A 14,649-nucleotide genomic window follows, 5' to 3' on the forward strand; every position below is an offset into this window, starting at 1 on the left:
ATAAAGTAATCGGCAGAGATACAGCACATTTACATAATGGAAAGTTCAAGAATTTGGTCAACTAAGTTGGATTGAATTCATGCCAGAGCGCAAACTAAATCTGACCAGCTGCAGTACAAAGCCGCTATCCAGCCCAGCAAGAAAAGCTGAGCTTTTCATAAAAAAACCCAATACACCTGGATAAAGAGGATGTCAAAACTGGAGAAAATAAAGAATGAGCTCGGACAAGCTGCCTTCCTCTAGCAGGGGCTTGGCTGATGTAGGGGAGCTTTAGGATTGCTGATCTTGCAGAAAAGAGTGAGGAGGGAAAGAAAGAAGGGAAAAAATTACTCCTAAATCCTGAAAATGGAAATTCTAAGCAGAATTTCTCTAATGTATGTACACTCCTAGAGAAGTACATTGCTCTGATGTTTCTGGAGAAAGGAAGGAGATAAGGGAAGAAAAACCTGTATTGAGTGGTGTATGTGCAGCTTTTGCTGGCCAAAAATAATGAGAGAAAAATGAGTGAAGAGACCAAGTGGGTGTAAAAAGTCAAAAAGAAAGAAAAATGAATAGAAGCAGAAAAAAGGGGACTACTGCTATGGGAAAGGCAAAGCTTAGTCCAAATCACTGCCCTGAAATGATATAGTGGCATTATCCAAGGTGTTTATTCAAATGGGAACGTTACCAGGCCAACTGCTCACTTTGGACATCTGTGGGACAATTGTCATTATGAGCACAGATACCTTTCTGGTTTTCCTGGGTACTGGGAGTGCTTTTGGGAAGATGAACTTCTTTCTTCTCCTCTTTGGCAAAGAGTAAAAGCATCTTATCCTCATGTATTTTGTTATCCGGTCAAAATCACCAACAGTCAGATCAAATGACTACGGAAACTCAGAAAACGGTGAAAACATAAAACCAAAAAACCCACCAGAAGTAGAGACGGCTTATACAGAATGTTTTCCTATGGGAAAACCAAACTATGTTTCACACCAGTGAAGACAACTGGATCAAAGAGAATTTGAACAGCTATGAGTAGGAGTGACATTTCTCCTGAGACTTCTGGATGTAGGACTTCTGCTTTACAGTATTTCCCACTGGGCTCCAAACTCCTAAGTGAAGTTTTCCACCTGTTTATCATTTGCTTTGTCAACTGAGAGAAAGGGATGGCATCTGTATTTTTGTGCATGGCAGCACTGGGAAACTGTGCTGCACCAGAGGGTGCAGGATGAAGCACGGGGAGATCTCTCCTGCTGGTACCTCTCATCGCTTCACCCACATTTCCATGCGCTCCCACCTTGGACATCGTGTCCATTTGCCAGCCCAGCCAGCCCAAGCCCAGAGCCAAATTCTCTTCTGCTCTTCCTAATACTGATGCTAGTCCAGAATGAAATGCTGGTGACACAGCACAAATCAAGCAATGCTTCTAGTCACACACGAGTAGTTGCTACACACCAGTATTTACAAAGCACTTCACATGTGATGAATACATTAAAAGATCTAAAAAAAAAAAAAAAAAAAAAAAAAATCCTTTCTCAAAATACACAAAACAAGATCTTTGCTGTTTGCTTTGTTATCAGTTTACTGTGGATAGACCCAGCTCAGTCACCAACGTGGAACTGGAGTATTTGATCTCTGTCCGCCTAGTTTGTCACTGATAACTGGGCAAACTGGCAGAGCACACAGATGCAATCTGCGGTGTCCCTCAGCTCTACACAGGAACTTAAGTCTTAATTTAAGAAGTCAACTGGGACAAAAACCCACGAAGCAGCCCACTCATTGGCCTAATTGTACTCAAATAATTAATCTATCTACTTGAGAGAAAACAAAGAGAAAGCACGTGCCTACTGACAGCTGTACACCTGATAGCCAGCTCAAACAATGTATTTCGCACCTTTAAGATTTTTCTTACGCTTTATGTTTCATTTATAATGTTGCTTATAATCCTGCAGCTTAATTGCTCACTACAAATTTCTATTTAAACGAGAACACTGTCATTCTTGATTTACAAATAGGAGACTAAAGTACAAAGAAATTAAAAGATACACAGAAGGTTACTGGCAGAAACAAGGGCTGAAGCCAGATATTCCTATGGAGTCCCATTCTGTGGGGTCCTTCCCTCCTTACAGTAAACTTTTTTCTACATTTTATCTCTGCAGACAGCAGTGTGAAGTACTTCTGTATTTATTCATGCGGGAAAAGAAGTGAGTTTGTTTCTTTCTTCCCTTCCATAAAGCTGTTACTCTGCTGAAAAGCAGATTTAAGCAGCGCTCCATGGCAAGAGTTTACGGGTTACTTTAAACTGGGACACAAAACTACTACTTTCTGACGGCATTTCATGGTGTGCTCAGGAAAGTATTGAAGCGTGACATTGCATCATTAGGTATAATACAGCCATGGCAGAGGCACTGATTACTGCAATGAGAACTCATTTTCTTTAACGCTATATGCGATAAGGAATGAATAAAAACCCAGGCCAGAAGCATCGTAAGAAGGTAGGTGATGTACATGAGTGAAAAAACTGTCTGAAGACACCTTTTGGGGAGTCAGGGGAAGAAAACTCGCTGATCAAGTGGGGTCGGGGGGCTGCTGAGTGCCTCTGAAATTAAGATCTGTATTTAATTTTATATATATATAAAAATATATATTAAGATCCCCTTTCTTTGGGAGGTTTCTCACACTGCAGCCCCATCTGCATCAAATTCAGGGATGGAGGCAGTTTCCAGCCAGATCCATGCCCTGATCTGACTCAATACCCTGAGGCAGGAACACACGCACTAGGAGCAGGGCAAAAGCACCTTTTTCAGATGCTCCTTCTTAAAGCGACAAGCAAAAAAATCCCTCTTCGCCCTGACCTGCTCATGTGCTGTCCCTGCAAGTAAGCCTTTAGGTGTCCCCTTTCCATGATTAACTTCGTACAAGGTCTATTGATCCTAGGCCTAATCCCCTACTTTGGTAAATTTAGAGCGTGTCTGTGACAAACTACCCCAGCTCAGCTGGTGTTCACCGAGTCAGGCCTCTGACCAGCTCCTCTGGCCCATCCACAGCCAGACCTCCCAAATCAATGAGACTTTGCAGTGCTGTGCAAAGCAGTGCCTAGATAGCTCCGGAAATTTTGGGCTGGTCTCTGTCTCTGGGCCTCCTCCGAGGCACAAGAACAGCAATGCTTTTCTATCCCCAAAGGATATCACGAGGATACATAAATAAGACTCTTCGAATGGGCTCCTGTTTCTTAAATAGGCTCTTCTAGCATCACGCACCCGCATGTGTTAGTAAACAAGAACCTGTGATAGATAAGCTCTGTATACAGCCAGGCTCCTCAGGGGCTCAAGTGCCCAGTGAGCTGATGATAAAGGAATTATTTTCACATTTGATCACATAAATGTCACTGGATACATTTGCAACAACCCACTCAAATCTTTCTGTAGGTATATGGAGCCACATTTGACAATGAGTTTTCAAGATATACTCTAGTGAGACCTTTATAAGGCCTCTCATTAGAAGTAAAATAATTTACGATTTCTTCCACTCCCTGACATTTTATCACATGCTCCTGCTACTGCAGCCTCACTTGATTTGTGACAGGATGGTGCGTGGCATACAAAATATTAATGGAAATGACACAGGACTCCATCCCTTTGGTGATTTGGTGCAATGATGATAATGAGATTTGCTATTGAACCAGTAAAACAGCTGAAGATGTATGCATCCTACTGGTATCCAGAACTGTCTTTACAATTATTTAAACCTCTGTTCTGGCAGTACACTTCCCACTCCTCTTATTTCATCTAAACAGCTCCTTTCCTTTGCCCGGGTCATTTGCTGAAGTAGGTTTTTGTTTCTCATTTTTGCAACAACCCTTTTGTAACACCATATACTTTTTCTTAACGTTTTTGTCTTGGTATGAGCCTTAGCAAATGAATCGGATTCTAAAAAATGTATTACACTGGAAATTGTAAGTACTGAGCAGCACAACTACAGTGCACACAATGCATAGAGGGATGTTAATTATTTACCAGTTCCCAGTTTGATTACATTTTGGGTGGTGATGACACTCAGGGGCTTAATAGCTGCATAAAACATTGTGTTATATTCTACAGTGTCCTAGAATAAATCATCCTTGAAAAATTTATCTCCTAGAAACAAAACATACCATTCGGCCACTCATCAGGTAAGATGAGTGATGAAAGTTCTACTGAGGTATTTATTTGTAACGACGCCCTACCTTTGAAGAAACAGTCCTTGCTGTGGATAATGTAGATTTTCTTCCTCTGCAGACAGGAGGCTCGATGCAGTTGACAGTGATTTTCATAAAATTTGCCATCAGATCCACACACGGGCACGTAGCTGGGCTTGCAATCTTCTACGCATCTGCACTCGGGTTGGTTGGTGTCCTTGTTCACGACACACTTGCTCCCCCGGCCGCAGTACTTCTTCTCACAGGACGCATGCAGGCCATCCTGCCCATAAAGCACTGGGGAGAGCAGAAAAGGTCAGTGTGAGCAATATTTGCCTAACAGACCGTACTCGTCTGATGTAGCAGCACACCCATGACAGGAGCAGGAGCTACAAGGTTTCCGAGGGGAAAAGCACCCCATTTGAATAGCAGCACAACTGCAGTTTGGGGAATGTCTTCATATCTGTGCTCCCAGACCTCCAGCTACCAGCCACCAAAGCATCACGTGTGTGCTGAAAGGGCTTTAGTAAAGAGTGATGGACACGGAGCCATTTGTTCTTTTAGCCCTTTGCGAAAATAGACCCTAGAATAAAATCCTGTGAGAGTTTCAGTGCCCAAACTTTGGCCATGAGTTACATTCATAAAGCAATTCTGAAAACCTACACTCCTCCAGCCACAAAACCCACGAGGAGCTTCATTTTGGGCAGCAAACTGCTGGCACTTCAGCTTCTGTACCAGTGTCCACATTCAGAGTCCAACCTCCACCCTGTGAGCCAGAAGCAGAACATGCCCAAGGCTAAAATTCACATGGGTTTCAATGAAAGCTCAGACAATTGCTGAGAGCTTTTGAAAAAATAACCCTCAAGGAAGACTTATCACTTGATAAGGGAATATTACAGGAAGATGATGCTTGCTGTACAAGTGACCATCAGTATCTATCCACACACTCTGAATAATGACACATATAAAAAATAACTTTCTCCTACTTTTAAGAATTCATTAGATATAATGTTCTGAACATTACTGTACTATCTGCTGGTTGATACTACTAAAAGGTTAAGGAAGTTGCCCTTGTGCTATAACATTTTCTGCTTCTGAAGTTTCCTCGCTTAAAGGCTTACAACAGAACATTATGATAATTCATACAGGACAGGGTACTTCCAACCAAGCCACTACTCAGAGCAATAATTAGCATTATACTCAATGATGAAATTAGATTATTCTATGCTAATTGGAGTACAAAAAGTTGAGAATTACAAAGGGATGCTGCAAAAAGCATAATTAAAGCAGGAATAAACATTTCGTAGCGCACAGCCCGCTGCCAGCCTGGCGCAGCCTTCCAACAGCAGCAGCCTCCAGCTGTGCCCACGCCAGCGACTCAGGCTAGACCAGAAAGGCAGCTTTGAAGCAAATCCCCGTTCTCTACGTTTACCACATGCAGGTTTGGCTCTCGGCGAGGTTTTGATATGTGCTAGTTTTCAGAGGAAGCTCAAGTGGAAGCGCTGCTCCAGATGTGCTCCAGCATCTGATGGGACAAATCCCATAGCAACTGTATCACAGAATCGATCAGGTTGGAAGAGACCTCTGGGATCATCGAGTCCAACCATTGCCACACAATGGCTGTGGTGCTACTATTGTAGCACCACAACATCCTCCAAAACGCACCCAGGGCTCTTCCCTTCAGAGATTTTTCAAGTAGCAGAGCAGTTCAGCCTAGGAGAGCAGATCGGATCTCATCCAAAGACCCTCCCATCACACGTAGTGGAGATGTGAGGAGCAGCAGCACTAGCTACTTCAAACTATCAATCCCTTCTTATCATGCTGAATTCCCTGCTAACATCGATATAGCCCCTGCTTGCACAGCAGTTTATGCCAATATGAAACGCCGCAGCGCTGAAGCTACATTTCATCTACTAGTGATCAAGGGGTTAACGCATGTGCACAAAGAGAAGCAAAAGTTTCTACAAAACCCCATTTTGCTCGGTCCCTGTTAAGCCTTTGTTTTTATCACTGTAAATCTGAAAGGGAAAAAAAATCTGTTATTGGAGGATTAACTATTTGACTCAATAACTCATTAAAATTCCCCCAACTTGGCAAGCTAAGAAATATTGACTTTTCCTGACTTGTAATAAACTAGAAGGTCAAAGCATCTCTGAGCAGTGCAAAAAATACAGTCCCTGCAAGACGTATCTGAATATTCTTTATTTACTTTACTAATTGTTCCAGAGTTTCTGCAAAATGTCCTCAAGAATGCAAATTTTGTGACCGCTGGGAGACCTCACTGCCAAGGCCACCTGCATTTACGGTGTCCGCTACAGATCAGAGCGGCACGAAGGATCAGGGCTTGAGGAAGCCCTGGCCAAGCATCCTCCTTCCTCCTCCTCCTGGTGGCAGGACCTGCACCTGTACAGGCACTTGGCTCATCCATCACGATGTGCCTCAAAAACATGTTTTGGAGACTGTTGCTGATGCTTAAGTTATTTTTAAAAATCAAGATTCAGGAGCTATTATTGTCTATATAAATGTAATTCAGATACAACTAGAGCAAAGCCCTTCCTGTGCTGTCTTGATCGCTAAAAATTGATCTCTCAGAGCTAGCACCACCTGAGGACTGCACCATGCATCTCGCTGAAGGCTATTTCTGCCTCCTCGTTCATGGTGGGCTGCTCTGATTCAATGCACCAGGTCACATCTGGGCAGGCCACAGCTGCACCCTGCACCCGACAGCTACTGCAGGCACCGTCAGCAGCAAAAACCCTCTTGGAGCCTCAAGTATTTTTGGTATTTTGATTTTTAATATAAACTTAGCATTACTGAAGACAAACAATATTCCTATTGCAATGGAAATTTTAAGTTTTTTCATGGTAGACCGAAGATTTATTTGGTTAAGCACCAGCTTATAAAAAAGGACAAAATACTTTGGCTTTTCTATGTCTACCCTGGCTACTATGGAGAAACTGTAGAAAGCCTGTCTGTGTTTATGCCTCATTTCTTTTGTTCAGAGTTTGGTTTATTCTGTGTTCCCAGATGGAGAATTCCTGTTTAAACACACCTAAGCTGGGTACGGGGGTAGGCAGGATGCCCCGCAAACAGCCAGAAAGGCAAGATTTGCGTATTCGGGAATCCTGATGTCCTTCTACTAGTCCAAGTCCTCCACAATCTGTGTCTGCAAGAACAGTGTTACCATGGGATGTCTTTGCCAGAATCTGACAACGTTGAGAGCAGCTCTTTAATTCAATTACTATTTGCATAATCCTTTGAAGAACTAAAGATCCCCACAAGCACACTCAGCCGTACAGACGGACCCTCCACCAAGGGAAGGACAGGAACGGGATGTGAAACAGAAGGGAGCCAGGGGAAACCAAGAGGAAAGAAGGTATTTGACTGTAAAAGCACTGTTGTCTTCATCCAGTTAATTAATTAATCCAGAGCCACACCACAGAAAGGGACCTTCTGCGATTGCTCTGGTTGACCCCATGGGCAGCATCCAAGCCAGGAAGGACAGTGGTGTGTAGCTCAGCGGCATGAAACGTGCCTGCCATTGCTACTTTTTTTGTCACATTATTAAAAGTGACTGAATTCCCCACTCTTACAAGGATTATTAAAAACAGAAATGGGAAAGGTAATCAAGTGAAACTACCAACTGCTCACAGTATTTACAAGCCCCACTATACTGCATGGGGAAAGTCATAATTTATTTAATTTATTAGTCGCAAAGAAAGTCATTTACTTAGGTTAAAAATTGATCATTTTGTAAAACAAGGCACTTTTCAACACTAGTTAAGTTTACCCAACGTGGCTAGAGTCTGAGTTGTTATATTGTATTAAAGCCAGCAGGATGGAGAAAGGAAGCCTATTTGCATACATTTGATTTCTCAAATTGGTACCCTGAGAAATTTGGAATTCCAGTGGAAAACCCACAAAAGCTTGGGGCAAGCAGTAAAATAACTGAGTTCAGGAATTTCATAAGGCTGTTTAGCAGGCTGCCTTCATCTCAAGACAAGACTTTAATAAGAAAATGAAGATGTTATTGCCACATTGGAGAATACACGTCCTCTGACTGCTCATTAATTCATGAAGACAGAGACCTCATCTACCTTTTACATGCCACTAAATATGTTACAGATCAGACTAAGGCTCACAGACAAGTTTTTTACTCCCAAATACAACCCTATTCCTTAGTTCAGCAAAAAGAGTTCAAGGGAAGGTTGGGTTCACAACAAGCACAGACTTCAATTAAGACCAACCAGACAAACCCATCACACATACAGCAAAACCAAGAACCGAACAGCTCTATCATATTGCTACTCATAAAAACTTGCTTATACACTGCAGAAATGTAAATTACTCCATTTACATGTAAAAAGCCAGTTTGCCTTCAAGTAACAGTGAGCTCCCGCCGGCAGCTGGACACCCACTTTTATTGCTGAAGGAAAAAGTTTAGATGTTACATCAGGACTGGAGCCAAAACTGGAAGCTCTAATTATTGGTATAATTGAAATGGGAAGCTTCTACCCCAAGTCCTTCAAAGGCAGTGCTGCACCTTGCAAACATAACAAAAAAATAAAATTAAACCCTCTACAACATGATAAAAATATTAATTCTCTAAACTTCGCTTGTTGCTTCCATTAGGTAAACAGGTCACGAGCTATTCCTCCAGCATCCTGACATCAGTTTTCCAACATTTTCCCTTTCCCACATTAAATAATCTTCTATGGTCTAAAACATCACACTTGTAAGCACTATTTACTGCTGAAAACCCTAAGTTGCCAGTACACGCAGATATATACACACCCAATGCACACACACATGGAGGTGTAGGTGTTCAAGTACGTATTTACACACACCTATTCACATACACGGATGTTTAGATGCTTCCCATACCTTGACTTCCCACAACTTCACTTTTGCTGATGATACGAAGTCAGATGCTGCAGCACAGCGCCTTAAACCTTCCTTCCCCATCTTTAATATATATCTTGAATAACTCATGGTTGGAAGTAACACAAGTTCAGATGCGTGACTATTGCACCTGGCTTCTGTTCAGTTAGCAAATGTGCGCGCTACGTATGTTGTTCCTACCGCAATAAATGAGAAAGGAAACATAAATCAGAAATTTCATACTAATCTGCTCCAAGTTTCATGGTTTTTCATTGCATGCCTGTTATGAAAGTGGAGAGGCAGAAAAGCCACGGTGAGTCACCTGGAATAGGGGCACGGCAACAGTGCATTCATTATCTGTGTTACTAGCATTTGGTGCTATAATTTATTTATTTTTATAAAGCAAAAAACAGTGACTTATCCTGGAGAAAAATACAGAAAATGAGACGTGCTTCAAGCATACATTTTGCTACTGACATAAACTATTTCCTTTCAAGGTGCAGGAGATAACTCTGTGTGTGTATGCGTGTGCACACCTTTGAGCAGGACAGAGACACACATCAGCCTCAGAAGGGAAGGACAGAAAATTGGTCACTTTTACTAATTTAGCTGTTTACATGAAAGAAAAAACAGGATGACACAGAAAACCTTCTCAGAACAAAAACTAGCAAATCTTCCGAGATGGCCACATTACTTCAGCAGGACTCTTGCAGATCTTAAAAAATAAACACCAAAAAGAAAGGAAAATCTGCTCTGGAAAGGAGTAGTGCAACAAATAGTTACACCGATGACACCAGCACCAAGGGAACTGCTTAATGTGTGTCCAGTTTAACATAAATACAAACAAACTGGAATTGCTCAACCAAAGTTCAGTAACAACATGAAGTTATTCTGCAAATAACAGCAAGAAAGCACTCAAAAACCACAGGAAAATTTTCTATATCAATTTTTACATCTGAAAGTGGGGTTTAGTGTTACTTTCTGTATCTGTCACAACTATGAAACCCATTAGAGATGATACCATGAAAAGGCATTAAAAAACTTCAAGTAACTGTGCTATTCCTAGTGTAATTAGCCTAATTTTTGCCTCATTTTGAATCCATTATGAGATCAAAAGCTTCATTAAATATTATTTTGGGTGGTATCCTGGTTTATGAGGGTACTAACATGAAAAGAGAGGCAACAGACACATACAGTTCAAAAGATCCCGACTAAGTGAAGCATATAAGCAGATTACTGAGAAAGAAATACCAGCCAATATGAGACCATATATATTTAGATCCTTGCCATGAAACTCTGCCATGCACAATTTCCTTGATTGTTCTCTTCTTGGAAGAGCTACTAAAGAGGCAATTCCTAAAATTGCTCTTTATTAAATGTTTATCTAAAGTTATCTATGATAGGTACTGCACGCTGAAGGCAGTTTTATTACATTACCACTGTGCAGCAAGTATAGACCTAGATCTGTTGGACTGCCGTGCTGTGCAGCTCCTGTTGGCACCACACCTTGCCCTGCCTTTGCAAGCTCCCCCTAACCAGCCAGCAAACGTCACTTTAGTGTATGACCAGTACATTGCCTGCATTGGTCAGAAGGATTTAGTTTAATGTTTCCTTGGGTACCCATATTTACAGTGTTGTGAGCAACCCAGTGAAGCTGGGTAGCAGCGTGCGTGGGTATGCACATGCATATATACGCACACACACGTGTATTTTACTTCATTGTGTATTTAATTATCTCAGAATCACACAGTCTGAAGAATGCAGAAGCTTTCCAGTACCAGATCCGGAGGGAACAGATCACATTAATATTTGGTTTCTTTGGTAAAAGTCCACATCAGAAAAATACACTCTTCTGAAGGCAGGCAATGAAATTCCCATAGGTCACTGCTCAAAATCAGTCTTGTTGCCTTTAATCTTGCTCATCAATCTTCTGGCTGCCCCATTCCTTCACTTTCATTCTCAGGACCAGCCTTACTCCTCTCCGTGTTTTCAGTGGTCTTTTATCCTTTGACCAGCACATCAAGCCCCTGCACTCCACGGACTACTATAAAAGACATGAGAAATCAATAACGCGGTGTCATGCATCTTTCTGCTATTCCTTCAACGAAGTTCTTGTGGCAGAGACTACAAGGAGGTTAGAATCCAATCATTAAATAACTATAGATGACTTGCCCATTTTCCTGGCGATTTCTCCAATTACATCACCAGCAGAGCTGCTGGAGGCAAGCTGAACAGTCTCGATCTTCCCAGTTATCTGCATTATTAATTTTTAAATCTGTTCATGCATGTTACCTTTTGCTTCCTCCCCTTCCCCCCCGGACACACTATCCAAGGCTTCCCCCCTCCAAGTTGCTCACATCTCCCCTGGCTCCTCCACCCTCCAGAGCCACAACTCACCCTGAACCCAGAGTCCTCCACACGGCGCTGCCCCCAAATCTCCTTGGCACAAGGCAGCAGTCTCTCACTTCCACCTATTTTTCAATATCTGATTCAAATCTTTAAAAATTTTACCCTCACTTTAACCATTTCTACTTTGAGGGGGGTGAAATCCATAAATCAAGTGCGTTGGGCCACGCTGCAGTGGCAGGAGGACACGCATGGCCATCGCTTCTCATGCCTATGTAAAAGCGCAGGACATCTTGTGATATTAGAATGGTTCAAGTATAAAAGATGCCAAGTTTCCACCTGAGGGGTATTCTACAGTTTCATTGAAATCTCTCCTCCTCCTATTTTTTGACTCATTACTTTGCAATAAGACCATCTATCAGAAAATAATGGCATTTATTGTATGCATATTTTCTCCTTACATATGCACAAATTAGATTGCTTAGAAAGATGTTTCCAGTTTCCTATTTATTTTCCCATTCAGTGCATCAGTTTATAAGGCTCATTGAGGAAAAGGAACGGAAACAGAAAGCCAGCTCATCGTCGTGTTTGTGGCAAAAAAAGAACATTATTCTGATTATTTATTTTTGGTTGGAAGAGGAATAGATAACAAGCTTTTATAATTAATATCCATTCAGCTTCCTTATCACATTAGTCTTGAATTCTGCTCTTAGTAAAAAAAACATCTGGCTTGCACCAAATTGTACAAGTGCCACCGCGCAAGGTTTCAACGTGATTGATTATAGAGACCTCAGTTAGCGCCATCACAACGATGCCTGTGTCAGCACTGCCATTAGCATCTCCTTTCTCTAAGAGGGGCACATCACATATTTGAACCTCACAAATGAAGTCACATTCTTGAAAAACATTTTTCAAGCTACGTTAAAGCACAGCCCAAAAATGTAAAAGAGGTAGAAACACCAGACGTTCACCTGTTTCCTTTGCTGCTACAAAAGGATGGAGGCTGGCGCTGGGGACAACCTAAAAACGCCGTAGTTCAACACCAGGTCTTCCAGAAACTTCCATATTCCACCCAGTAATTAGCATTACTTGGAAATACTTGGTGACTTGGAGGAACAGGCTTCATTCTGCTCCACCATCAGAAGCATTCAACTGTGCAAACAATAAGGACAAATACTGGAATTGAGCCACCTCAGTGAGCCCCTACACCCATCACACCTCCTGCAGCCAGAAATAAAATTCTCAAACCAGTCACTTTCCTTTACCAAAGCAAGCTCTTACCCTCAAAAGGAAGCGAGCGTGAGCCTGCAAATCCACCCCCAGGGACAACTCAGTTTGGTCTGTTAAGACAATAAATCTATGGGGTCTTCTACTGGCCCTTCTCCTGCCCCTCCTCTCCTAATCTAGATTAATTTCCAGGGACAGAAGTTTCCAGCGGGAGTTTATCAATAGTTGTGTGTATGTACAACTTGTGACACCTCTGTCACTGAGCACAAACGAAGGCAGACAGCTGTGTGCAAATTAGGGACTGCATTCATTTTGTGAGGCTATTTCGGAGCCCCGATATTTTCCTGTAAAAGTCGCCATTTGCTGGAAATAAATGGAGAGAAAAGAAAAAAAAGGTATTAAAGCTATTTAGTTGTAATGGGGTTTGTGTTAGTGCCGGTGTTTTGTATTTGGGTGGGTTTTACTTCGGGTGAAGTGTAATGCATGTTTGACTCATAGCTACTTCACTTGATGGAAGAGGCAGCCCCGGCAGCGGGGTCAGCAGCATTCCTGCATCACACCGAAATCAGCATAAACTTCACGCTGGAAACTGTTGAGGTCACACAGTGTCTTTTCACATTTTTTTCCTAAGACATTTCATTTATGTTTTCCTGACTAGATGCCTCAGAGATTACAAGTGTAGGAGCGTTACTGTATAACAGAAGTGTGAGGCAGGAGCCAAACAGGTCCATTATGGGGAGAATTACAATCATGCAACTACCGAACAAGGATGTATTACATCTGCGTTGGGACACAGAAGAAAGGACGTTTTTATAAATCAGTTTTGAGCCATTCTTCAGAAAGGGAAACAACTGGTGGAGGGATCTTCTTACTGACTCCATGCAACTAAATTGTTTGCTCGTCTGTGTGCATCCTCCCTTGTAATTCTTAATGAATCATTTCATTTCAGTCTATGAGAAAACCGCAGCATGCAAATGGTGTAAGGAGACAAAAGCCATGGCAGGAGCCTGCAGCGATGGATAAGCAGCAGCTTGGCTGCTGCCCTTGCGCTGCCTCCAACTCCTCCTTCTCCATTGCTGGTTCAGCTTCGCAAAGAAAAATGACACAGGGAAAAGGTGAAGCCCTGAGGAATATCAGTTTGAAGAGTGATTGGCCAGTACAGTGTAACAGATTTACTAGCTGTTGTCTACAAGCCCGCTGTGGTCTCCAAGAGCAGCACAGGTGACCTGCAGATCACCCATCGGACTCGGCAGGATATTCTGCATTTTTTTATAAGCAAGGTTTTACTTCAAGCTTGACCTGGGCGTATGCTGGAGCAGCTGACGTGGTGAGTGATTTCCTTTGGTGTACCATACCCACGGTGATCCCTGCACTTATGAAAACCTTCTCTGCTGAAAAGGCTTCAGAGACACCAGAGAAGGTCAGTGGGACAGTGAGGAGAAAGCAATGAGCATCTTCTAATCACCAGCTGTGCTGGCACAAGAGATGGGGCCGGGACAGTCCATACTCCAGCCCCAAACCCCACCAGACACCCCAGTCATTTTCCAGTTGAAGCTTCTTTGAAGCTGCTGGAACAATCTCATGGAAGCATTTTAAAAAGAAATCTTTATATGTTTACGTATTTATTTTTTAAACAGAAGAACCACTGCAGGAAAACACCCAACCATTTCTGACCACAACATGAATCAAACCCTTCTCTGACAACAGAAAGTGGTGCCTCATCAGACGGAGCAGATCACTGCTCAAAACTGTGCCCACCAGGTCTGGCTCACACATAGCTGAGATTATTTTTTCAGCTGCTCTAAAACAAAAGAGAAACTTGAACTTCAAAGAGCAGAGACCCAGCCCAAGCCCCACCCACACCTCCTCCAAGCTACTGGCAAGACCTTTCCTCCTAACCCTCCACACTGGGAGCCCTGCTGCCAAAAACCACTGCACCAGAGAAATTAAATTTGCTTTATAAACAGGAGCAAAACAGGACTGCCTTTAAAATTAGTAAGAACAGGATGTGTCTGTAAAAATGTTATTTTTATATGCAC

At 42.4% G+C, this 14,649-nt stretch overlaps 1 protein-coding gene across 2 annotated transcripts in view; it reads right to left on the minus strand.

Annotated features, from left to right (window-relative positions):
* Nucleotides 1-14,649, minus strand: part of FSTL4 (follistatin like 4) — a 219,524-nt gene that overhangs the window by 146,165 nt on the left and 58,710 nt on the right. For both annotated transcript variants that reach the window (XM_068409411.1, XM_068409410.1), the window contains exon 3: nucleotides 4,205-4,453. In XM_068409411.1, the coding sequence (XP_068265512.1) occupies nucleotides 4,205-4,453 (249 nt within the window). The remainder of the gene's footprint in view (nucleotides 1-4,204; nucleotides 4,454-14,649) is intronic.

This window comes from Nyctibius grandis, chromosome 10, assembly GCF_013368605.1.
Source record: "Nyctibius grandis isolate bNycGra1 chromosome 10, bNycGra1.pri, whole genome shotgun sequence".
Classification (NCBI taxonomy): domain Eukaryota; kingdom Metazoa; phylum Chordata; class Aves; order Nyctibiiformes; family Nyctibiidae; genus Nyctibius; species Nyctibius grandis.